Genomic DNA, 24,422 nt, shown 5'->3' with positions numbered 1-24,422 from the left:
TACCCCTATATATTGATCCATTGTACACACCCCTAGGACAGAACCTTTCTATATATGGATCCCTAGACCAGAACCTCCCTATACATGGACCCCTAGATCCTCGTCTCCCTATAGACAGATCCCTAGAGCAGAACCCCCTATATACAGATCCCTAGACCAGAACCTCCCTATATATGAACCCCTAGACCAGAACCCCCTTATATACAGACCCCTAGACCAGAACCCCCTATATACAGACCCCTAGATCCTCACCTCTCTATATATGGACTCCTAGACCAGAACCTTCCTATATATGGACCCCTTGATCAGAACCTCCCTATATACAGACCCCTAGGACAGAACCTTACTATATATGAACCCCTTAACCAGGACCTCCCTATATAGATACCCCTAGACCAGAACTCCCCCCTATATATTGATCATAACCTCCATGTGTTCACACCCCTAGGACAGAACCTTACTATATATAGAACCCTAGACCAGGACCTCCCTATATATAGACCAGAACCTCCCTATATATGGACCCCTAGACCAGAACCTACCTGTTTACATCCCCAGGCCTGATCCCCCATTCCATTTACAGACCTCAGACCCGATGGTGCACTCCTGCCCCCTCTCTATTCGTGTGCTTCCCTGCTCACTGACTCCATTACAGCCACCATCCTGATGCCTCTTGTTATCACTTCGTTGTTTTCAGTGCCACCCAAAAGCAGAGGAAAGCCCAGGAACAGAGAGGGGTCAGTGTATAGAGGACATTGGAGGATCCGCCTGCGACTTCAGGAGATTTACTTCATTTCTGAGAGTCTCCAAGACATTTGCTAGTGTCCCAGACTATAAGTCCTAGCAGATGTAATGGTTCTGTATAAATGGACAACCACTTCCCTTGTACCTTGGAGACAGAATAGCAGCAGTATGTGAGACCGGGCGGCCATCTTGGTAGTTGTAGTTCTGCAGCTGCTTAACTCTTAATCCTAATACAGGAATCTTCAAACACATAGAAAGCAGCACAGAGCGGCTCGGTGAACTTGGTAGTGAATGTATGTAAGTGTTGCACTGGCTGCAGCCCATAGAAGGACAGACGTCCAGCGCCGTGGTCTAGGTAGATACCTACTGACTGCGGTGGAGCCTCCAGGTGGATCTTCCAGTGGGTTTTATTGTACAGAGCTGAGAGATACGTCCGGAAAGTCAGTCCCCAGGATTTATTGTTATATCCAATGTACGACTGGTCTCCATTTATCTTCCTCTCGATACTGTGATAGGCCATTCCAATAACCCACTTCGGTGCCTTGCTCACGTCCACTTCCCAGTAATGTTTCCCTGAGCAGAACGTGGAGGAACTCAAGACCTGCTGGGATCTGAATCTCTCCGGCCCATCTGGATAGTTCATGGAAATTGTAGAATAGGATGCACATGTAAGGTCACTGGAGAGGAGGATATTATGGTGAGCAGTCTTCGCATCCAGTAAGATCTTACATGTCTCTATCTTCTGGGGAAATCGACTTTTGGCTCTTTCAAGCCAGACATTAGCAATGTGCCTAAGACCGGTGTGGAGTATCAGAGATACAGGCCCTTCATCGAGACGGCTGGTGATTGGTAGAGAAGCGTCTTCAATATTTAGGTTGTAGTATTGGGTTCTCTTCCTTAGAACATCCAACAGGTCGGCGTTGGCACAAAACTGTTCCGCCTCCATAATCTGCGCCAATAGCTTCTTATTTTTGACCTCCAGCTGATGGATCATCTCTGAGACTGAGAGCAACATCAAATTGCTCTGCATGGAGAGCTCTCCAAGAACTTCCTTCTCCAAAGCCTTGACTTGATCTGTGATCTCCCTGAAGAACCCAAATGTCCACTCTTTCAGGTTGACCGTTGTGTCATGTATTTTTTGCTTACGTTGCCTAAGAGTCTGGATCTTTACCTCGATCAGCTTCCTTTGAGAAGACATCTTCTCCTTGATGGTTCTCAGTTCCTGCTTCTTCTTCACAGAAGCCTCATGTAATGTCTCCACCAAATGTCCTCTATGGTCGCCGTCCAGCCGGCAAGATACGCAGATCCAGGTGGCATCATGAGTGCAGTAATACTCTAGAATCTTATTGTGGGTAGAGCACTTTAGGTCCTTGGAGATGGTGGTGGGCTCCATTAGCACGTGGTCAGATGAAGGGTTGTGTACTTTCATGTGGACAGCACACAGAGAAGCTTCACACTGAAAGCAGGTCTTTATGGCCGGCACTATGGACTGAATGCAGAAGGTACAGGGAATGTCCTTGCCCGTCTCGCTCTGGGTGGCCCTTAAGGTCTCCACAATGTTGTTGAGCCTCAAATTCTTTAGAAGTTTTGGCTTGGACTTGAAGTTGGTTCTGCACTCAGGACAAGAGTAGACTCCGTTGTCCTTCTGGGTCTTGAAGGTGTCTTGAATACATTCCATGCAGAAACTGTGACCGCACAAGAGGGTCACTGGGCCTGTGTAGATGTCCAGGCAGATGCAACATGTCAGCTCTTTCCTCCAGACAGCAAGAGCCATGTTCCACTGCCCTAAACCCCGTGTATAGCATACAGCACGTTGGAGGATGTCTGTGTATACTGTGCGGAACTCCTTGAGATACTGGTTTTAATACTAACAATAAACGATCTCAGTCACCTTACGACTGTACGATACGGGGCAAAGGTGGTAAGAAAGAAGGAAATGAGTCCGAAGGAGATCGGTAGTTTATTGAGCGCACGTGCAAGATTATGTAAATCAGGAATGGGACAATAGGGGGCGGTATTACAATGCTCTGCCTTTGGATTGTTGATATGTATACTTTGTGGTTTAACCCCTTATAATCACACTCTTTTCCTTCTCCGTATTACATTGGGTCTTTCACACTTTCTCTTCCTCAGCTGAAGTTTCTTTCAAACTTGGGTTCTTGTATTTCTATAATAGGGGGCAGTATTATAGTCAATGCAGTGGCTTGCAAAAGTATTCATACCCCTTGAGCTTGTACAGCGGGTATAAGTTATACATCTTGTATATAGTGATATGGACCGTGCTGGTATAACCTGGGGATCTCCTGTATGTATATATATATATATATATATATATATATATATATACAGCTGGTATACGTTATACATCTTCTGTATATAGTGATATGGGCCATGCCAGTATAACCTGGGTATATACTGTATATAATTATACATATATACAGTTGGTATACGTTATACATCATCTTGTATATAGTGATATGGGCCATGCCAGTATAACCTGGGTATATACTGTATATAATTATATATATATACAGTTGGTATATGTTATACATCATCTTGTATATAGTGATATGGACCATGCCGGAATAACCTGGGTATCTCCTGTATATAATTCTATATGTACTGCTGGTACAAGTTATACATCTTCTTGTATATAGTGATCTGGAGCATGCTGGTATAAACTGGATATATACCGTATATAATTATATATGTACAGCCGGTATAAGTTATACATCTTGTATATAGTGATATGGAGCATGCCGGTATAACCCGGGTATATCCTGTATATAATTATATATATATACAGCTGGTATACGTTATACATCTTCTGTATATAGTGATATGGAGCGTGCTGGTATAACCTGGGGATCTCCTGTATATAATTATATATACAGCTGGTATAAGTTATACATCGTCTTGTATATAGGATTCCCTGGTATAACCTGGGCATCCTCTGTATACTGTAATTAGATATGTATAGTTCATCCATGATACTTATAGTGATACAGACTATACATACAAAGACATACACCCATAAATAGGTTATCATTGTGTTTAATGAATTTTAATGAGACATTAGGTCAGATACTGTGGCCCTAGTTCTCATATCTAGCTTGGGGCCCAGGTTCATCATCCGTGCGTAATATAATTTACTCCTTCTGCTTCAGTGAGACTTCCCCTTTGAGACTGAGATCCCTATTATTATAGGCTTATATCAGGCAGATCCTTCATGTGCACATTTAATATGAGCTTTTATATCACACGTTGTTCGGCCCCATGTAGATGAAAGGCACTCACTGAGAGATCTGTCACGATTTCTACAATGAATAAATTTCAGCCAGGAGGGGGCAGCGTCAGCATCAGATGTAGAAGCCGCCCCCTGGTATAGCCCGCTGGTTCCACACTCCAGCTGCTTGCATACGAGAGACGCCATATGACCTGTCATCACATTATTGCAGACCGATCCCCAATTTCCATTATGGTAGATTTCCAGTGTTCCCTCACACCTGTTAGCTCCTCCCGCAAGGCGGAAATCTATGAACTCTGCCAAAAAAAAAAATAAAAAAAAAATCACATTATATTTTGTGCATGTCCATCTGTTCTCACCAACAAGTGCCACTAAATAGTCCTCTGACCTTTTAGGGATCGATAGAAAAGTTTAGGCATCAGATATTGACCTCTGGTCAGGATAGATTGAGATGTCTTATCTTACCTGAACACACAAGTCTTGCGGCTTCCTTGTCCCCAGAGTCCACCTGTCTCCATGAACTTGAGGAACATTCCCGTAATTTGTTTTCTTGGCCAGCACATCTTAAATCCTTCAGCCATACCTTCCCAGCTCCGTTCACCTCCATAGTGTTGGCATTAATGGCATGGCCGCACTTCAGCTCTCTGCAGACTATCTCAGCATTGGCCAAAGTCCATGAATCACCGCTGACCATTGCCCATTCTCCTCGGTGATAAACCTGCACTGTCCCGGCACAACGTCCAGGGCCGTCCACCAGCTGAACACTTCCACTCTCTGTAATGCAGGAAAAAAGATGAAACAGGGTCTACATCTGTGTGGGCCTGGCCCTCTAGAGTACCAGAGGATCCTCCAGTGGGCCCAAACTCTAATGCAGTAATGGACCAATAGATGACACCCAAATTTGATAGGCCCCTAGAATAATTTTATCTGGTGGGCTTAAAGAACTTAAGTCTGATATTGGTCTAAATTCACGGGCATGGGGTCCCTATTACATTTCTGCTATATCACTGTTATTATCACAATGTGCACAAGATGTGGATATCCAACCTGAGCAGATGACTCCTACGTCTCTCGTGAGGTCAGTAGAGACATCAGAAGACTTGTGTTGGGTCTTCAAACACTCTTTTATTTGTCTCTCGCTTCCTTGACATATAATATTATCCCATTGTATGACTCCATGCGCCGGCCCTTGTAGAGTGAACAGATCAATGACTTCTCCACAGTGTAGCTCTCTACATATAACTTGGGCTTCTTTGATGTCCCACTCCTGGTCGGTCACTCGTCCCCAGATATCATTCTCCAAGACCTCCAGTCTACCATCACAGTGACTTGTCCCACTGACCAGACGTACAGACTCCATGGTACCTGTTCAGTATATTGATGATGGTCAGGATTGGTTCTATCAGACGGTCAATGGTTAAGAGTATTTCCAGTACCTACCTGAACATCTGACACCTGCCGTGGACTGGCGCGGACACCTACTGTTCCCCAGTACTGTCTTTGTGCATTCCCTGAGATTGGACTCGATACCTTCACAATGAAACTCATCGGGCCAGGCAAGGTTTTCTCCAGAATCACCCCCATCAGAGATGGATACGGCCGTGCCACACTGTAACTGTCTACAAAGAACGTTGGCAGCTTGGAGGTCCCAATGTGAGAGGCACAGGGCACCCCACTTCCCGGAAGACATCATCTCCACTCTTCCTGCACATCTTTGACTGCCATTTGTTAACCGGAAGTCGCTGCTCATCCCTTGTAAGAGAAAAAAATTAATAAAATAAAATTCTTACTGTTAGTAGTCACCGCTAGGGGGAGCGCAAGAGCTTACCAGTGAGGGGCAGGGGCTTAGGAGATTACTACATATTGTCACTACTTGGAGGAGCCCAAGAGCTTATTGCATACTGTCACCACTAGGGGGAGCACAGGAGCTTACTGCATACTATCACTGGTAGGAGGAGTTCAATACCTTACTGCATACTATAACCTGTAGGAGGAGCTCAAGAGCTTACGGCATATTCTCATTAGTAGGGTGAGCTTACTGCATGCTGTCATCAGAAGAGGGAGCATAGGAGCTTAATATAAACTGTCATCACTAGGGGGAGTCTATAGCATACTGTCAGCACTGGGGGGGGGGGTGTGTGCTCATGAGCTTACTGCATACTGTCAGCACTAGGGGGAGCTCAGTACCTTACTGCATACTGTCAGCACTAGGGGGAGCTCAGGAGCTTACTGTATGCACTGTATTCAATAATAACACATTGAATACACAAGGAGGCGCTTTCACAACTCCTGTGCAGCAGCAGTGTTCTAAAATAGTTGTGAGGACTAGATAAGAAGTGGGGATTTCAAGGAGAGATAAGTACTCAGAGCTTTACTTGGTGTTATAGTCTGAGGAACTTGGGGGGATATACCATGTGAAGGAACTTAAAAATAGTAATCCACTCCTTTGGTAAATCCAGCTCGCATTGATCTCAGTAATAACACAGTATGCAGGCTATGCTTCTGCAGGGAATTTGGATCAACCAGCACCGACTTACCTGTCCTTTTATCCTCACAGATGACCCCGACATCATTCTTGTGTCCACAACGCTCGATTCCCCACATTGGGTGTTTACACTCCCATAGAGCTGACTCTTCTCCTGAACATTTTACGTGACTCAGCCAGATCTTTCCAGATCCAGCTCCAAAGCTGGTGACTTTGGCTTGTAGGTCATCTTCATGGTGACCACCACATCCCAATTGCTTACAAACCACAGTGGCCTCTTTGATGCCCCAGAAATAGGCGCACACTGTACCCCATTGTCCCCGATGTTGGACCATCAGCCTTCCCTCACACTCATTCTTTCCATCTACAAGCCGGACCTCTTCTGGTTCACCTGTGGACATGAGATCATAGGATGGTCAGTAGTGACTGTTGGTCAGGGGTGAAAGGTGTCTGAGACTTTGGGTGGCCGAGTGACTTTTGAAGGCCTCCAAAATAGCTGCTAGTGGTTGTAACTTCCATTAAAGGTGGAAGAGAAGCCCTGGAGGACTAGTGAAGGACATAGGGTGCATTCACACTGAGTAAACGCTAGCTTATTTTGTAGAGTAAAATTACACTTGTAAATTTTGCTATCCCATTGACTTCAATGATATTTTTTTACAAGTGTAAAAATACGCCTGTAAAAAATACGCCTGTAAAAAATACGCCTGTAAAAATACGCCTGTAAAATGTCATTGAAGTCAATGGGATAGCAAAATTTACAAGTGTAATTTTAGGGTGCATTCACACTGAGTAAACGCTAGCTTATTTTGTAGAGTAAAATTACACTTGTAAATTTTGCTATCCCATTGACTTCAATGACATTTTACAGGCGTATTTTTACAGGCGTATTTTTTACAGGCGTATTTTTTACAGGCGTATTTTTACACTTGTAAAAAAATATCATTGAAGGCAATGGGATAGCAAAATTTACAAGTGTAATTTTACTCTACAAAATAAGCTAGCGTTTACTCAGTGTGAATGCAGCCTAAGGGAAGAGGAACGCTCATGAATACACAGGACTTTAATATTTGGGTCTGTTTATGGTTTTTTTTTTTTGTCCCTTTGCTATAGTTTACAAAAATATTGAGAAGACTCTTGATGAATTTCTTGTTTTCACTCGAACACAAGGCTCTGACACACTGTGTGATGTGCTACATGAGAATTTTTACAACTTGGACCCAAAATCATCTTGGGCAAGACACCAATTCTGTTTTTAGAACTTTTTGGCACAAATTACAAGAGTTGCACAATTCCCAATGCGGTGATAGATGGATGAGGCCTGAACATCTGGAGGAGAAGAACATAAAAACGCAACCAGATATACAGGCATCTGAAGCCAGTGGGATTACCATAGCTCTCCCAAGGTTTGTCACCCACACCCATTACCTGCACACATGACCCCCACGTCTTGCTCGTGGTCACAGAATGGATGACCCCACATCTGGTGCCGACATTGCCAAAGGTTTGACTCCTCTCCTGTGCAGTCAACATTACTGAACCAAACGTTCCCAGATCCAGGCCCAAATGACGTCGCCTTTATTTGACTCCCGGAGGTGCTGCAGCCCAACTGCTGGCAAACGACCGCTGCATCTTTGTCATTCCAATAGTCACCACATACTGTGCCCCAGACGCCGTGGTGACGGACCTCCAGTCTACCCTCACACACACTGGTTCCTCCTACAAGTCTCAGCTCCTGGGGACCACCTATAGTAAGCAAATGTGTATGAATAACAGTATTATACATATAGTTATATATCTATAAGTGGTATATCTTTCTTTCTTAGATATGTATATAGTGATATAGACCACACTGGTATAACAATTCTATATGTACAGCTGGTATAACATAGGCATATTTTTGTACCTGAGCAGATAACTCCAGCGTCATATCGATGTTTGCATGAACCACTTCCCCACATTTGGTGCTTACAGTCCCACACCGCACTCTCGTCTCCCACACACTTGACATTACTGAGCCAGACTTTGCCCGTTCCTGCTCCAAATGAAGCCGCCTTGACCTGGGGTTCATCAGTGAGTTTGCAGCCCAATTGTCTACAGACCACAAGGGCATTACTTGTGTACCAGTCCAGACCGCATATAGTGCCCCACTGTCCTCTGTGCTTCACCTCCACTCGTCCCTCACACTCATTGCCACCACCGGCCAGTCTTATCTCCTCCATGTCACCTGTAAAGAGGTGAGATATATTCACCAGACTGCAGGAGCCATCAGGTGCAGACTACACATGTAAAACAATATCCCTGTAAATATAAATCCTTTTGTTCTAGAGGAATGTCTTACCTCTGCAGACAACACCGATGTCCTTCTTGTGGTTACAAACGTCTCCTGTTTCGATAGAATATTTGCACTGGTTCAGAGATTCTTCTTGCCCCTTGCAGGTCACACTCGTCAACCAAACTGTCCCAGTACCGGCCTCGAATGAGGACACTTGGGGATCATAGCCTGATACCTGAGGGCATCCCAAATGTCTACAAACCACCGCTGTGCTCTTCTCATCCCAGTCTTCTTCACACACTGTACTCCATTCTCCTCTAATCTTCACCTCCACTCTCCCCTCACAGGGGCCAGATCCCCCCACAAGTCTCACTTCTTCAATCTCATCTATGGCAGGCAGACAGTGAACAGAAAGTCATTGTTCACACATGGGAAGCAGTACAGAAAAATCTGAAGACAGTTAAGCAAAAAAGATAAGCAGGGGAGGGGCCACATGGTGGCTCAGTGGTTAGCACTGCAGCCTTGCAGCGCTGGAGTCCTGGTGTTCAAATCCCACCAAGGGCAAAAAAACATCTGCAAGGAGTTTGTATGTTCTCCCTGTGTTTGCATGGATTTCCATCCCATATTCCAAAGACATACAGATAGGGAAAAATGTACATTGTGAGCTCTGTGTGGGACTCAGAATCTACATTATAAAAAAAAAAAAAAAAAAAAAAAAGATAAGCAGGGGCGGAGCTAAGTGAATTTGTATCCCAGATAAAGCACTAGGTCTATGTGCAGACATTGCTCCTGGAACCCTCAGATGCTGAGTGCCACATAAAAAGAAGGATTTTCAGAATTAAAGGAGTGATTCAAAAGACCCCCAAAAATCCTCAATATTTCATGGAGTGATACCAGGCCTTAAATATACAAAATGGTACTGCTACTTATCAAATATGGGCTCATTGGCCCAGGCTGCGTGGTTTCAGAGGTCAGGTAGCAATGTCCCTTAACACCCCTCGGCACATAGGTTCTCAGAAGGTATAGAAGCAAAGAGGGTCTTTGCAGCTACAATAACCCAATGAGGAGGGTAGAGTGTAATGTGCATGTACCCAGATGGGAGGTAACCAATGAAGACTCCTTGAGGTTAGTAGTAGTACTCACCCGCAATGGCGGCCACCACGGCAATGAGCAGGACTATCACAGTCCCAAGCTGCTTGTTATGTTCCATGTTAAGTTCATGTAACGCTCTGGTCCTAGTGGTAAGTTCTGATACTCTCCACATCTGCAGTATAAATCTCCTCCAGTCCTATTGTAGAGGCAGAAATACGACAAGAATGGAATATCCTGGATATTCTCCCAGTGGTGATTGGAAGGAAGGAGGATTCTTATCTCAGGAATGTCAAATATTTACTGAGAGTGGAAGGATGGACATCATCTCATAGATAGATAGAAACTCCCAAATATCTATCTACATCCCTATACTGCCTGTCTGTTATTATTATCTCTGACATCACTGTGTGTATTATCCCTGTACTGTGACATCACTGTATGTATTATCTCTGTACTGTGACATCACTGTGTGTATTATCTCTGTACTGTGACATCACTGTATGTATTATCTCTGTACTGTGACATCACTGTGTGTATTATCCTGTACTGTGACATCACTGTATGTATTATCTCTGTACTGTGACATCACTGTATGTATTATCTCTGTGCTGTGACATCACTGTGTATATTATCCCTGTACTGTGACATCACTGTGTGTATTATCCCTGTACTGTGACATCACTGTGTGTATTATCCTGTACTGTGACATCACTGTGTGTATTATCCCTATACTGTGACATCACTGTGTGTATTATCCCTATACTGTGACATCACTGTGTGTATTATCCCTGTACTGTGACATTGCTGTGTGTATTATCTCTGTACTGTGACATCACTGTGTGTATTATCCTGTACTGTGACATCACTGTGTGTATTATCCCTATACTGTGACATCACTGTGTGTATTATCCCTGTACTGTGACATCACTGTGTGTATTATCCTGTACTGTGACATCACTGTGTGTATTATCCCTGTACTGTGACATCACTGTGTGTATTATCCCTGTACTGTGACATCACTGTGTGTATTATCCCTGTACTGTGACATCGCTGTGTGTATTATCTCTGTACTGTGACATCACTGTGTGTATTATCCCTGTACTGTGACATCACTGTGTGTATTATCTCTGTACTGTGACATCACTGTGTGTATTATCTCTGTACTGTGACATCGCTGTGTGTATTATCTCTGTACTGTGACATCGCTGTGTGTATTATCTCTGTACTGTGACATCACTGTGTGTATTATCTCTGTACTGTGACATCACTGTGTGTATTATCCTGTACTGTGACATCACTGTGTGTATTCTCCTGTACTGTGACATCACTGTGTGTATTATCCCTGTACTGTGACATCACTGTGTGTATTATCCCTGTACTGTGACATCGCTGTGTGTATTATCTCTGTACTGTGACATCACTGTGTGTATTATCCTGTACTGTGACATCACTGTGTGTATTATCCCTGTACTGTGACATCACTGTGTGTATTATCCCTGTACTGTGACATCGCTGTGTGTATTATCTCTGTACTGTGACATCACTGTGTGTATTATCCTGTACTGTGACATCACTGTGTGTATTATCCCTGTACTGTGACATCGCTGTGTGTATTATCCCTATACTGTGACATCACTGTGTGTATTATCTCTGTACTGTGACATCACTGTGTGTATTATCCCTGTACTGTGACATCACTGTGTGTATTATCCCTGTACTGTGACATCGCTGTGTGTATTATCCTGTACTGTGACATCACTGTGTGTATTATCCCTATACTGTGACATCACTATGTGTATTATCCCTGTACTGTGACATCACTGTGTGTATTATCTCTGTACTGTGACATCACTGTGTGTATTATCCTGTACTGTGACATCACTGTGTGTATTATCCCTATACTGTGACATTACTGTGTGTATTATCCTGTACTGTGACATCACTATGTGTATTATCCCTGTACTGTGACATCACTGTGTGTATTATCTCTGTACTGTGACATCACTGTGTGTATTATCCTGTACTGTGACATCACTGTGTGTATTATCCCTATACTGTGACATTACTGTGTGTATTATCCTGTACTGTGACATCACTGTGTGTATTATCCCTATACTGTGACATCACTGTGTACAAACCCACTTGATACAACCCTAGCAATGGAAATTTAAAGGTAATTCCAGAAAGGTGGTCTTCTTCCATATGTTTGCAGGGGTAACATTTGTCTTTGCTAAGGACTTCCAATTGTTCCTTTTTTGTGTAATTATCCACACTGTGTGTTTTTTGTTCTTAAAATAACTATTTCTGGTGTTTCTGCTGCTGGTCGGGGAAGCTCCTTATATTCCCAATGCTCTTGAAGGCCACCCCAATGATCCACCTCTTGGCTTTACTCACATCTACTTCCCAGTAAGGTTGTCCAGAGATGAATTCATTGGTGCTCAAAACTTGACATGACTTAAACCTCTTGGAAGTTTCCAGATACTTCTGAGATGTTATGGATTTTAGGTTACTGGATCTGATGATTTTATCATGAGCGATGTTCACATCAAAAATAATTTCTGTCTTTCTTAGACTTGTAAATTGTTATAAGGCCAAATTGTCAAAGGTAATTTTAAGACTTTCCTTTCTCTTTCCACAAGTATCTTTGTGTGGGTCCACCTTGTGACCTCGATGTTCTTCGACCATACAAGACACACAGACACAGGTCCCATCCTTGGAACAGCAAAACTCAATAGCCTTATATACACTTCACGTCTTTGATGATATTGAAGGGTTCCACCAAGATCTGCTTTGTTGACTTACTGTGGACCTTTCTATGTTCTTCACGAAGAGAAGCTTCATAGTTTAGACATGTTTTTGTCTCCATTTCTACATTCTGGTGTCTCCATTTTACAATCTAAACAATTAGAAAGTGAAGTTTGCAGAGAACGGCCAAGACGAGAAATAGTCCTCACAATGGAAAGAGCTCCGAGAGTCAATAGATCTGCTCTGTGTGCCGAACAGGTAATAAAGAAATGTTATGGTTTTATGTTTATGAGCTTCATCTACTGAGTCACATGGAGAACAAAGTTCAGATAGATGAAGATGTAGTAAATAGTCATCCTGGAAATATTTCCGGAACGTTCACATTCACAGACAGCATGGTGGCTCGGTGCTTAGCATTATATCCTTACAGCGCTGCAATCATGGGTTCGATTCCAGCCAAGGACAAAATCTAGAGTTGTTATGTTTTCCCCGTGTTTGGTAGGTTTCCTCTAGGTACTCCAGTTTCCTCCCACGCTCCAAAGACATACTGATAGGGAATGTAGATTGTGAGTCCTATGTTGACAATATCTCTGTATAGTGTTGTGGAATGTCATAGTGCTCTATAAGTAAGGCTGGATTCACACCAGCTTTTGAACTCTGTTCAGGGGTTTCTGTCCCCAAATCCAGTTGAAAAATGGAGAGACGCAGCGCTGCTCCACTGGCCTCCCCTGACGCTCAGGCAGAGAGCCGGTCCTCTCCCTGCTTGCTAACGCCGCTCTGCCACGCCCCCCTTTGCTCCTCTCCGCCCCCTTTGCGCGGCCCCACCCCCTCACGCGGAGGAGGGGGGGGCGGCTTTCTGTCGTCCGCCTCGGGCGGCAAAAAAGGTAGGTTCACCCCTGCTGGTAGGCTAAGGGGGAAAGGCTAGTCTGACAACTCAGAGCCACGGAATCTGCACCAAGATAGGGCATTGAAGTCAAAGGGAGCCGTTTTTTGAGGCGGATTCCATGTCAAAATCCACTCCAAAAAATCTCAGTGTGAACATACCCTAACCCCACCCATCAGGGGCATGAAAAGTCCCAGATTGTTTTTATTGCCCCTTCCATTCAGGTCAGCAGTAAACCTGTTTACACCCCTCACCTCAGCAGTAGGAGTTAGTGTAGCCTATATAATGCTATTTCCAGATCCTTTATAGCTAGTTACTCAGATACCTCCTTCTCACACTTGTATAGTCTATGACCTTCTGCAATATTCTAGTTTTCTCCTCATATAATCTGTCCAGGAAGCTGTAATACATTGCCACAAAGTCCTTGCTCTAAAGCATTACTGCAAACACTTATCTATCAGAACAGGACTGATCACTCTATTCAGGCTGAGACCCACCTGGTTTGTGAATAAAATTCCAGAATTACAGTGAAGACTGACATATACACAGGTATAGTGATAGGGGGCGGCAGATGGCAACGTAACTTTACATGATAATTCATGCACAGTCTGTAAAAATCAGGTTGAAACTCCGATGGACATAGTAAAATACCACTAGAGGTTGTCACCCATTATGTGACCGTTATCCATGAAGGTTTTATCTGACTTCTGGTCACGGGTTAAGGTTCTATATCTAATGGAAAGGCTATAAATGTTTAAGATGGAATACCCCCTGATCAAATTACTTAAAGGGATTGTGTCATCAGACCCCATTTTATCAAGCCAGCCCCACAGATAGGTAATCTCTAGTGGTGAGTTTATACTTTGGCTGAAGAGCAGTGCTCTCTCTAGAGATGTAGATGTGAAGAGACTTGACCAGCCAAGAAAGAATCTCTTAGGGTGGCATGGTGGCACCCTGTCAGATCAGGGTGGGACTGTGTGGAGTAATATAGTCCTGGGTGTGGTCTTTGTGAGGTCAGGGTGGGACTGTGTGAAGTAATATAGTCCTGGGTGTGGTCTCTGTGAGGTCAGGGTGGGACTGTGTGAAGTAATATAGTCCTGGGTGTGGTCTCTGTGAGGTCAGGGTGGGACTGTTGAAGTAATATAGTCCTGGGCGTGGTCTCTGTGAGGTCAGGGTGGGACTGTTGAAGTAATATAGTCCTGGGCGTGGTCTCTGTGAGGTCAGGGTGGGACTGTTGAAGTAATATAGTCCTGGGTGTGGTCTCTGTGAGGTCAGAGTGGGACTGTGTGAAGTAACATAGTCCTGGGTGTGGTCTCTGTGAGGCCAGGGTGGGACTGTGTGAAGTAATATAGTCCTGGGCGTGGTCTCTGTGAGGTCAGAGTGGGACTGTGTGAAGTAATATAGTCCTGGGTGTGGTCTCTGTGAGGTCAGGGTGGGACTGTGTGAAGTAATATAGTCCTGGGTGTGGTCTCTGTGAGGTCAGAGTGGGACTGTGTGAAGTAATATAGTCCTGGGCGTGGTCTCTGTGAGGTCAGGGTGGGACTGTTTGAAGTAATATAGTCCTGGGTGTGGTCTCTGTGAGGTCAGGGTGGGACTGTGTGGAGTAATATAGTCCTGGGCGTGGTCTCTGTGAGGTTAGGGTGGGACTGTGTGAAGTAATATAGTCCTGGGTGTGGTCTCTGTGAGGTCAGGGTGGGACTGTTGAAGTAATATAGTCCTGGGCGTGGTCTCTGTGAGGTCAGAGTGGGACTGTTGAAGTAATATAGTCCTGGGTGTGGTCTCTGTGAGGTCAGGGTGGGACTGTGTGAAGTAATATAGTCCTGGGTGTGGTCTCTGTGAGGTCAGAGTGGGACTGTGTGATGTAATGTAGTCCTGGGTGTGGTCTCTGTGAGGTCAGAGTGGGACTGTGTGAAGTAATATAGTCCTGGGTGTGGTCTCTGTGAGGTCAGAGTGGGACTGTTGAAGTAATATAGTCCTGGGTGTGGTCTCTGTGAGGTCAGAGTGGGACTGTGTGAAGTAATATAGTCCTGGGTGTGGTCTCTGTGAGGTCAGGGTGGGACTGTGTGACGTAATATAGTCCTGGGCGTGGTCTCTGTGAGGTCAGAGTGGGACTGTGTGAAGTAATATAGTCCTGGGTGTGGTCTCTGTGAGGTCAGGGTGGGACTGTGTGACGTAATATAGTCCTGGGCGTGGTCTCTGTGAGGTCAGAGTGGGACTGTGTGATGTAATGTAGTCCTGGGTGTGGTCTCTGTGAGGTCAGAGTGGGACTGTGTGAAGTAATATAGTCCTGGGTGTGGTCTCTGTGAGGTCAGAGTGGGACTGTTGAAGTAATATAGTCCTGGGTGTGGTCTCTGTGAGGTCAGAGTGGGACTGTGTGAAGTAATATAGTCCTGGGCGTGGTCTCTGTGAGGCCAGGGTGGGACTGTGTGAAGTAATATAGTCCTGGGCGTGGTCTCTGTGAGGTCAGAGTGGGACTGTGTGAAGTAATATAGTCCTGGGTGTGGTCTCTGTGAGGTCAGGGTGGGACTGTGTGAAGTAATATAGTCCTGGGTGTGGTCTCTGTGAGGTCAGAGTGGGACTGTGTGAAGTAATATAGTCCTGGGTGTGGTCTCTGTGAGGTCAGGGTGGGACTGTGTGAAGTAATATAGTCCTGGGTGTGGTCTCTGTGAGGTCAGGGTGGGACTGTGTGGAGTAATATAGTCCTGGGCGTGGTCTCTGTGAGGTTAGGGTGGGACTGTGTGAAGTAATATAGTCCTGGGTGTGGTCTCTGTGAGGTCAGGGTGGGACTGTTGAAGTAATATAGTCCTGGGCGTGGTCTCTGTGAGGTCAGAGTGGGACTGTTGAAGTAATATAGTCCTGGGTGTGGTCTCTGTGAGGTCAGGGTGGGACTGTGTGAAGTAATATAGTCCTGGGTGTGGTCTCTGTGAGGTCAGAGTGGGACTGTGTGATGTAATGTAGTCCTGGGTGTGGTCTCTGTGAGGTCAGAGTGGGACTGTGTGAAGTAATATAGTCCTGGGTGTGGTCTCTGTGAGGTCAGGGTGGGACTGTTGAAGTAATATAGTCCTGGGCGTGGTCTCTGTGAGGTCAGAGTGGGACTGTTGAAGTAACATAGTCCTGGGTGTGGTCTCTGTGAGGTCAGGGTGGGACTGTGTGAAGTAATATAGTCCTGGGTGTGGTCTCTGTGAGGTCAGGGTGGGACTGTTGAAGTAATATAGTCCTGGGTGTGGTCTCTGTGAGGTCAGAGTGGGACTGTGTGAAGTAATATAGTCCTGGGTGTGGTCTCTGTGAGGTCAGGGTGGGACTGTTGAAGTAATATAGTCCTGGGCGTGGTCTCTGTGAGGTCAGAGTGGGACTGTTGAAGTAATATAGTCCTGGGTGTGGTCTCTGTGAGGTCAGGGTGGGACTGTGTGAAGTAATATAGTCCTGGGTGTGGTCTCTGTGAGGTCAGAGTGGGACTGTGTGATGTAATGTAGTCCTGGGTGTGGTCTCTGTGAGGTTAGAGTGGGACTGTGTGAAGTAATATAGTCCTGGGCGTGGTCTCTGTGAGGTCAGGGTGGGACTGTTGAAGTAATATAGTCCTGGGCGTGGTCTCTGTGAGGTCAGGGTGGGACTGTTGAAGTAATATAGTCCTGGGTGTGGTCTCTGTGAGGTCAGAGTGGGACTGTGTGAAGTAACATAGTCCTGGGTGTGGTCTCTGTGAGGCCAGGGTGGGACTGTGTGAAGTAATATAGTCCTGGGCGTGGTCTCTGTGAGGTCAGAGTGGGACTGTGTGAAGTAATATAGTCCTGGGTGTGGTCTCTGTGAGGTCAGGGTGGGACTGTGTGAAGTAATATAGTCCTGGGTGTGGTCTCTGTGAGGTCAGAGTGGGACTGTGTGAAGTAATATAGTCCTGGGCGTGGTCTCTGTGAGGTCAGGGTGGGACTGTTTGAAGTAATATAGTCCTGGGTGTGGTCTCTGTGAGGTCAGGGTGGGACTGTGTGGAGTAATATAGTCCTGGGCGTGGTCTCTGTGAGGTTAGGGTGGGACTGTGTGAAGTAATATAGTCCTGGGTGTGGTCTCTGTGAGGTCAGGGTGGGACTGTTGAAGTAATATAGTCCTGGGCGTGGTCTCTGTGAGGTCAGAGTGGGACTGTTGAAGTAATATAGTCCTGGGTGTGGTCTCTGTGAGGTCAGGGTGGGACTGTGTGAAGTAATATAGTCCTGGGTGTGGTCTCTGTGAGGTCAGAGTGGGACTGTGTGATGTAATGTAGTCCTGGGTGTGGTCTCTGTGAGGTCAGAGTGGGACTGTGTGAAGTAATATAGTCCTGGGTGTGGTCTCTGTGAGGTCAGAGTGGGACTGTTGAAGTAATATAGTCCTGGGTGTGGTCTCTGTGAGGTCAGAGTGGGACTGTGTGAAGTAATATAGTCCTGGGTGTGGTCTCTGTGAGGTCAGAGTGGGACTGTGTGAAGTAATATAGTCCTGGGTGTGGTCTCTGTGAGGTCAGAGTGGGACTGTTGAAGTAATATAGTCCTGGGTGTGGTCTCTGTGAGGTCAGGGTGGGACTGTGTGAAGTAATATAGTCCTGGGTGTGGTCTCTGTGAGGTCAGGGTGGGACTGTGTGACGTAATATAGTCCTGGGCGTGGTCTCTGTGAGGTCAGAGTGGGACTGTGTGAAGTAATATAGTCCTGGGTGTGGTCTCTGTGAGGTCAGGGTGGGACTGTGTGACGTAATATAGTCCTGGGCGTGGTCTCTGTGAGGTCAGGGTGGGACTGTGTGAAGTAACATAGTCCTGGATGTGGTCTCTGTGAGGTCAGGCCGCGAGGGCTTACAATCTATGAGGGAGGAGGGATAGAGACAGAAGGTGAGGGGGAGTTAAGTAGCCATCTTTAATCTCATTTTAAGAGCTTCTGCTATGAGGTTTCTAGAAGGTAGGAGGAGCTTAGTGGTTGATAGGTTGCCATGGCCTTAGCCAGTGAGTTTTTGGCCAATTCTAGTTGGTCTGGAATTAGCCTGAATTGAGGACACTAGGTTGTGGGAAACCTCTGTCGTCCTTCTAGGTGACGCTAGGTTCACACCTGTGTTTGGGTTTTTCTTCTTTGGGTCTGATTGGGGACCTGAAAAATGGAAACCCGTGGACCCCATAGACTATAATGGGGTCCACAGGTTTCTGCCTGAAAAGATATGAACCCAGCCTTAATTATTGTTAGGGCTAGAAGCAGTACCATACCACAAGGCCTCTCTGATCACAGACTAAGCTTCATGTGACTATTTTTAACTGAATGTCTCCACTTCTGACCAGAAAGCAAACTGAGGTGTCCATGGCCAAAACATGCCCTGCGTCTCTCCAATAGTGGCTGGAAAGGAGGACTAGGTCTCAGACGTTGCTGGAGTGGAAAGGGTCGAGGACTGAGGAAGTGGTGAAGAGCTATTGCCACTCCTGTCCTTGTATGTAAAGTGCCATTTGTACAAAACCTTGTCAACCTTGCCATCTTGTCTCCTATGCCTTTATGCACACCTAACATCAAGGAGAAGAGAAGGTCCCAAGGACCCTACACCATTACGTCAGTGCAACATCTTCATCACTGTGCAAGTAGAACCTGTAAGAGTTTTTGTCGCCAAAAGCCACTGTGAACCAGTGACGTCGCCATCTTGGCCTACTCCTACATGTGCCATCTCCAGACTACTGGGCCACTCTGGAAAGTTTTACTTTAAAGAACCATGTGCTACAACTAAGAGTGACCAGTACCTTCATCTATTAGTGTGAGTGACTACATACAAAGAGTCTCACCCTCTGGAGGACCCAACATTTCCCTGTATTACACAGACGTGATTGATTTAAACTAGAACCATGTAATACTTCATTTCACCTGCGGTGGTGCTGTAGGGAATCTAAACACTTGCTGATAGGTTCTCCCTTAAATCTGAGACCCTCCATACTTTCTCCATAGCTATGGAGGCCCCTATGCTAATGTACTAGCTCAATATACAATATTCACTATGCAGATAAAACAGTTAACAGACACATAGAAGCTCTCAGTCATTGCTCGTCCTCGCAGATCCCGCAGGTGGAGCGGGCTTTACTCCCACATGAATCGCTCTTTAGGACTGTAACACTTTTGTTTTTCCTCTTCAGCTAATGAATAGATGTCAGTGGAGATTTCCTCTCTGATTTCCCTGTGTTACATTAGATTGTGTCACCGGAGGGATTGTTAGTCTCTCCCGCTACGGCACAGGCTTTGTATCTACAACTTTATTATTACAGTATACTAATGCAAATAGCATGGCACAGTGTAAAGTCAATATCTGGATTCATCATCATGACATATACTGATGTATAATACTATATATATATATATATATATATATATATATATATATATATATATGTGTGTATACAGTATTTGTACAATATAGCACCTTATCATACAGTAATATTAATAGTTACACCCGACAATATATGGATACCTTCGACCCCTATAAAACTTCTGATACAGATCTCCAAATCCTCTGCTGTCCACCATACTCTATATAATATGGGACATTGCAACCACTAGGAGACAAGGACCACTAGCAATATAGAACATGGTGATGCAGGGAGTCCAGGTCTCTGGAAAGAGTTGGGTGTCAGACAATCCGGCTGATGTAAGGACCAGATTTTATGGTCTGCGTTCTGTCATGTGTACGAGGCCTTGTAGACATCAACTGCTCACCCGGCAATTGTGACAGGCGTTGTCTGTTGTGAGCTGCTCTTCTCTTCCTCCATAGCTAGCTCTCCCCTGCACTACACAGCCAACTAAACTCACCGCGCTGCAGGTCCTGCAGTGACATCTTGCTCACATGACCATGAATGAACAGGCTCTTGAACACTAGGAGGCACCACTTCCATAACTTGTGCAGATTTCAGTCCCGCAAACACAGTTGAGACCATGGTGGGTGACCAAACATTGGTTAAATCCATTGACGGGGACCAATTACCGTACAGGCCCATCTCTAGAACTGAGGTAGTAATCTAATGTCGGGGCCTGGTCTTCAGCTGCACTTTCCATGGTGAAAAAAATACATTAGATTTTTTCTGACAAGTATTTTACCCCTTGTGAACATGTGTTAAGTGTGCTAAACAGCATCAGACAGGATCCAGCATTGGGTCATCTCTTCCAGAATGATAACCTGACTATCTTATCAGGGTTGGCCTACGAGGGTGGAATAAGCAGCCGTACCCTACACTATCTTAAGGGTCCCCCCTTAGTTCTCTTAACTTTTAGGGTGAATTCACACTGAGTAAACGCTAGCTTATTCTGAACGTAAAACACGTTCAGAATAAGCGGCGTCTAAAGCAGCTCCATTCATTTCTATGGGAGCGGGGATACGAGCGCTCCCCATAGAAATGAATGGGCTGCTTCTTTCACTCCGTGCAGTCCCATTGAAGTGAATGGGGAGTGCCGGCGTGTACGCTCCGGCATGAGCAGAGCTTGCCGTATACGCCGGCACTCCCCATTCACTTCAATGGGACTGCACGGAGTGAAAGAAGCAGCCCATTCATTTCTATGGGGAGCGCTCGTATCCCCGCTCCCATAGAAATGAATGGAGCTGCTTTAGACGCCGCTTATTCTGAACGTGTTTTACGTTCAGAATAAGCTAGCGTTTACTCAGTGTGAATGCACCCTTACTTTGGTTTCAGGGGACCCCGAGCTTTTCTTCAGTGATACGTCCTGTATTTCTAGTAAAGTGTTTTTTTCACTTTTGTCCATTAGCAATGGTGGTATGTGCCATTGTATTACTCGAGTATACATATGGTAGCATTATGTGGAAACTGGGGATTCAATATGATCATTGGGGTTTGAACCCCCTGATCCTGTGAATAAAGGGACTAGAAGGCTAATTTAACATGACATCCCCCTTCACTATTTGTCCTTGGTGCTCTTGGCCACCAACAGGATCAGCTGTTTCGGCAGCCTTCAGGAGCTATGCAGTGGTTGGCACCAGAAGCAGAAGGCCATCTGCATGAACACTGCCTCAGGGTCTGCAAACTATATTAGAAAGCTACAGAACTTTTCCTCGTACAACGAGTCATTATTTTGAGCAGCGCTCCATGGACTTCCTTATTACTCAAACTATAAATCAAGGGGTTCAGCGTCGGAGTCACCAGAATGTAGAATAGAGAAAAGATCTGATCCAGTTCTTCTGTGTTCTGGGTCAGCGGTCTGATGTAGACACATACCCCCACCCCATAGAACATAAAGAGGACCATGAGGTGGGATGAGCAGGTGGAGAAGGCTTTTCTTTGACCATCTGAGAAGGTGATGAGTAAGACAATCTTGAAAATTTTGACATAAGACATTAGAATTATGGCGAATGCTAAGACTCCAATTATGAGACTTTCTATATATAAGACCAACTGGAAGCCAAGGCCATTGCTAGAGATTTTGGCCAGAGCTTTGAGATCACAGAAGAAATGGTGGATGGTTCTTAAGGAGGACCAAGGGGTAATAGAAGTGATACTAGTTATAAGGGTTGCGTTCACAGCGGCAGATACCCAGGAGAGCACCAGGATCAGTAGACATCTCCTTCTGTTCATAATACAATGATAATGTAACGGCTTACAAATGGCAACATACCGGTCGAAAGCCATGGAAGTCAACAAGGCAATCTCCGTACTAGCTACCAGTATGAAGAAACCGAGCTGAGTCAGGCACAAGGACCTGGATACTGAGATGTTCCTGGTCACTAACATATGGAGGAGCTTTGGAATGGTGACCATTATATAGCAGATGTCCACTAGAGAGAGATTACTGAGGAACAGATAGAGAGGTACATGTAAACGGGGGTCCATGTAGATGACGATGATGATAAGACAATTCCATACAAGTCCAAAGATGTAGGTTAAAAGCAGCGCTAAGAAAATAATTGACTTATCCTTTGAATGCAAGAAGTAGGGCAAAAGGTGGAAGTCATCGATAGACGTGTAATTCTCCATCTTAATACAGTAGATATATACATGAATACTTTATTTTACTACGTCTTATCTTGCCTGCCTTGTTTTTGTAGCTTTGCTGTATGTCCTGGTGTTTGTTACCCCTTTATGTTTGTAGGTCAGAGGAGTCGTCTATAACGCGGCAGATTCAGCAATCTCTGGTGACCACCTTAGTTCATGTGGATTTGTGAAGGCAGGCAGTAAGAAAGTCAAAGCTGGGCAACCTAAAGGGGACAAGTAAACGCTTGAGATGAATTGACGTCCACTCGGATCAGATTTTGTATGTGATATACTTTGTGCGTCTCTAAAGATAAGTGGCATTGCTTGGAGGTTTGTAAACTGGAGGTTTTGATTAGTGAGTCAGGCTCAAAGAGAGAAGCAAAAAATGTAATATATGACAGAGGTGAGGCTTGTAGACCCTACTGGGCCTATGGTAGGTAGATAGACAGCGGTGGTGTAGCTAAGAGAGCCTCATAATAAACCTGCAAAGTCTTCCATTACACTTGGCCATGAACATTTCCCAGCAACCAGTGCCCTATAAAAGTAGCCCCATATCCATGGCAAATGCCAAAAACTCAGGAGCTAATGATGCCCTTTCCATGATTCTATTCAACATTTATACACCCTAAGGCTGCAGATACAGGAGTACAGGGGTACTTGCTTGGGATCGGGGCACTAGGTAAAAATGTGCTAGTGACACAACCATGGTGATAGATAGATAGATAGATAGATAGATAGATAGATAGATAGATAGATAGATAGGAGATAGGTAGATAGGAGATAGATAGATAGATAGATAGGAGATAGATAATAGATATAGATAGATAGATAGATAGATAGATAGATAGATAGATAGATAATAGATAGATAGATAGATAGATAGATAGGAGATAGATAGATAGATAGATAGGAGATAGATAGAGAGATAGATAATAGATAGATAGATAGATAGATAGATAGATAGATAGATAATAGATAGACAGATAGATAGATAGATAGATAGATAGATAGATAGATAGATAGATAATATGCTTCTCTTGGGTCCACAGTACGCTTTCATATTCAGTAGTCACCACTTGGTGGCACTCTGTGCTCTCAGTTTTTCCGGCAGTTGTTGCGTTCTATAGTTCCATTCATGTGCTGTAGTGTAGATACTTTGTACAATATGGTGATCAGACTGAGCAATGGATAATATATCTATGTGACATCTGTTCCACATTTCCTGGCATACACGTTAGGTATTGTTTGTGAGGATTTAGACTTGTGCTGACAACTTGTTTTACAAACAGAAAAAAAAAGTCCTTTATTCTAAGTCTTAGATTTAGAGTCTAACCTCTAATTTATTATTCTCGAATAATTCTACTAGGTATCAGACTTGGATTCTGACCTCTGACTGGGGTTTATAGCCGATAGTGGTTTTACGGTGACATTCTATTGGTAGATCTGCGAATGGATACTACCATAGAACATTCTCAAAGTGCTTCAATATAAACATTACAGTAGCCCTCTCCCCCCATGAACATCTGACGTAAAATGTATTGGTAACTTGTAAGCTTGTTGAAACTGTCAGTGGGGAAGTGGCCCGTGATAAGTTTTGGAATGGGACCATATGATTTCTGGATAGATATGTGATAGATGAAGGGAGAGATAGCTGAATAGATAGATAGATAGATAGATAGATATGAGATAGATAGATAGATAGATAGATAGATAGATAGATAGGAGATCGATAGATAGATAGATAGATAGAGAGATAGGAGATAGATAGATAGAGAGATAGGAGATGATAGATAGATAGATAGATAGATAGATAGATAGATAGATAGATAGATAGAGGAGATAGATAGATAGATAGATAGATAGATAGATAGGAGATAGATAGATAGATAGATAGATAGATACATAGATAGGAGATAGAGAGATAGATAGATAGATAGATAGGAGATAGATAACATACTACATACCCCTAATTCCTGGCTAATTCCTATTAATACAGAACGATC

The 24,422-nt window shown here is 44.6% G+C and overlaps 3 protein-coding genes across 3 annotated transcripts; all 3 read right to left on the bottom strand.

Annotated features, from left to right (window-relative positions):
- Positions 1-958: 958 nt before the first annotated feature.
- On the bottom strand, positions 959-2,518 carry LOC142217144 (tripartite motif-containing protein 75-like). Its single transcript, XM_075285334.1, has one exon. The coding sequence runs from the start codon at positions 2,516-2,518 to the stop codon at positions 959-961; it is 1,560 nt and encodes a 519-aa protein (XP_075141435.1).
- Positions 2,519-3,648: 1,130 nt separating this feature from the next.
- On the bottom strand, positions 3,649-10,046 carry LOC142217485 (scavenger receptor cysteine-rich type 1 protein M130-like). The gene is made up of 9 exons (XM_075285750.1): positions 9,892-10,046; positions 8,815-9,135; positions 8,380-8,700; positions 7,902-8,219; positions 6,529-6,867; positions 5,432-5,743; positions 5,039-5,356; positions 4,457-4,765; positions 3,649-4,287 (listed from the first exon to the last, which is right to left on the bottom strand). Exons 1-9 carry the CDS (start codon positions 10,010-10,012, stop codon positions 3,959-3,961), a joined length of 2,688 nt encoding a protein of 895 aa, XP_075141851.1. The 5' UTR covers positions 10,013-10,046; the 3' UTR covers positions 3,649-3,958.
- Positions 10,047-21,480: 11,434 nt separating this feature from the next.
- LOC142217142 (olfactory receptor 2D3-like) lies at positions 21,481-22,422 on the bottom strand. The gene has a single exon (XM_075285333.1). The coding sequence runs from the start codon at positions 22,420-22,422 to the stop codon at positions 21,481-21,483; it is 942 nt and encodes a 313-aa protein (XP_075141434.1).
- Between the last annotated feature and the right edge of the window lie 2,000 nt (positions 22,423-24,422).

Source organism: Leptodactylus fuscus, chromosome 8, assembly GCF_031893055.1.
Source record: "Leptodactylus fuscus isolate aLepFus1 chromosome 8, aLepFus1.hap2, whole genome shotgun sequence".
Classification (NCBI taxonomy): domain Eukaryota; kingdom Metazoa; phylum Chordata; class Amphibia; order Anura; family Leptodactylidae; genus Leptodactylus; species Leptodactylus fuscus.
The sequence above is the reverse complement of the archived record's forward strand: the minus strand, read 5'-3'. Positions and strand labels throughout refer to the sequence as shown.

What these genes read in the sequence shown, in the direction of transcription:
- LOC142217485 (XM_075285750.1), bottom strand. Translation starts at nt 10,012, where the DNA reads ATGTGGAGAGTATCAGAACTTACCACTAGGACCAGAGCGTTACATGAA. An exon ending in CGTGGGGGTCATGTGTGCAG is followed by an intron (nt 6,868 to 7,901) that starts GTAATGGGTGTG and finishes TCATGTCCACAG; the next exon opens with GTGAACCAGAAGAGGTCCGG. An exon ending in CGCAAGACTTGTGTGTTCAG is followed by an intron (nt 4,288 to 4,456) that starts GTAAGATAAGAC and finishes TTTTTTTGGCAG; the next exon opens with AGTTCATAGATTTCCGCCTT.
- LOC142217142 (XM_075285333.1), bottom strand. Translation starts at nt 22,422, where the DNA reads ATGGAGAATTACACGTCTATCGATGACTTCCACCTTTTGCCCTACTTC.
- LOC142217144 (XM_075285334.1), bottom strand. Translation starts at nt 2,518, where the DNA reads ATGGCTCTTGCTGTCTGGAGGAAAGAGCTGACATGTTGCATCTGCCTG.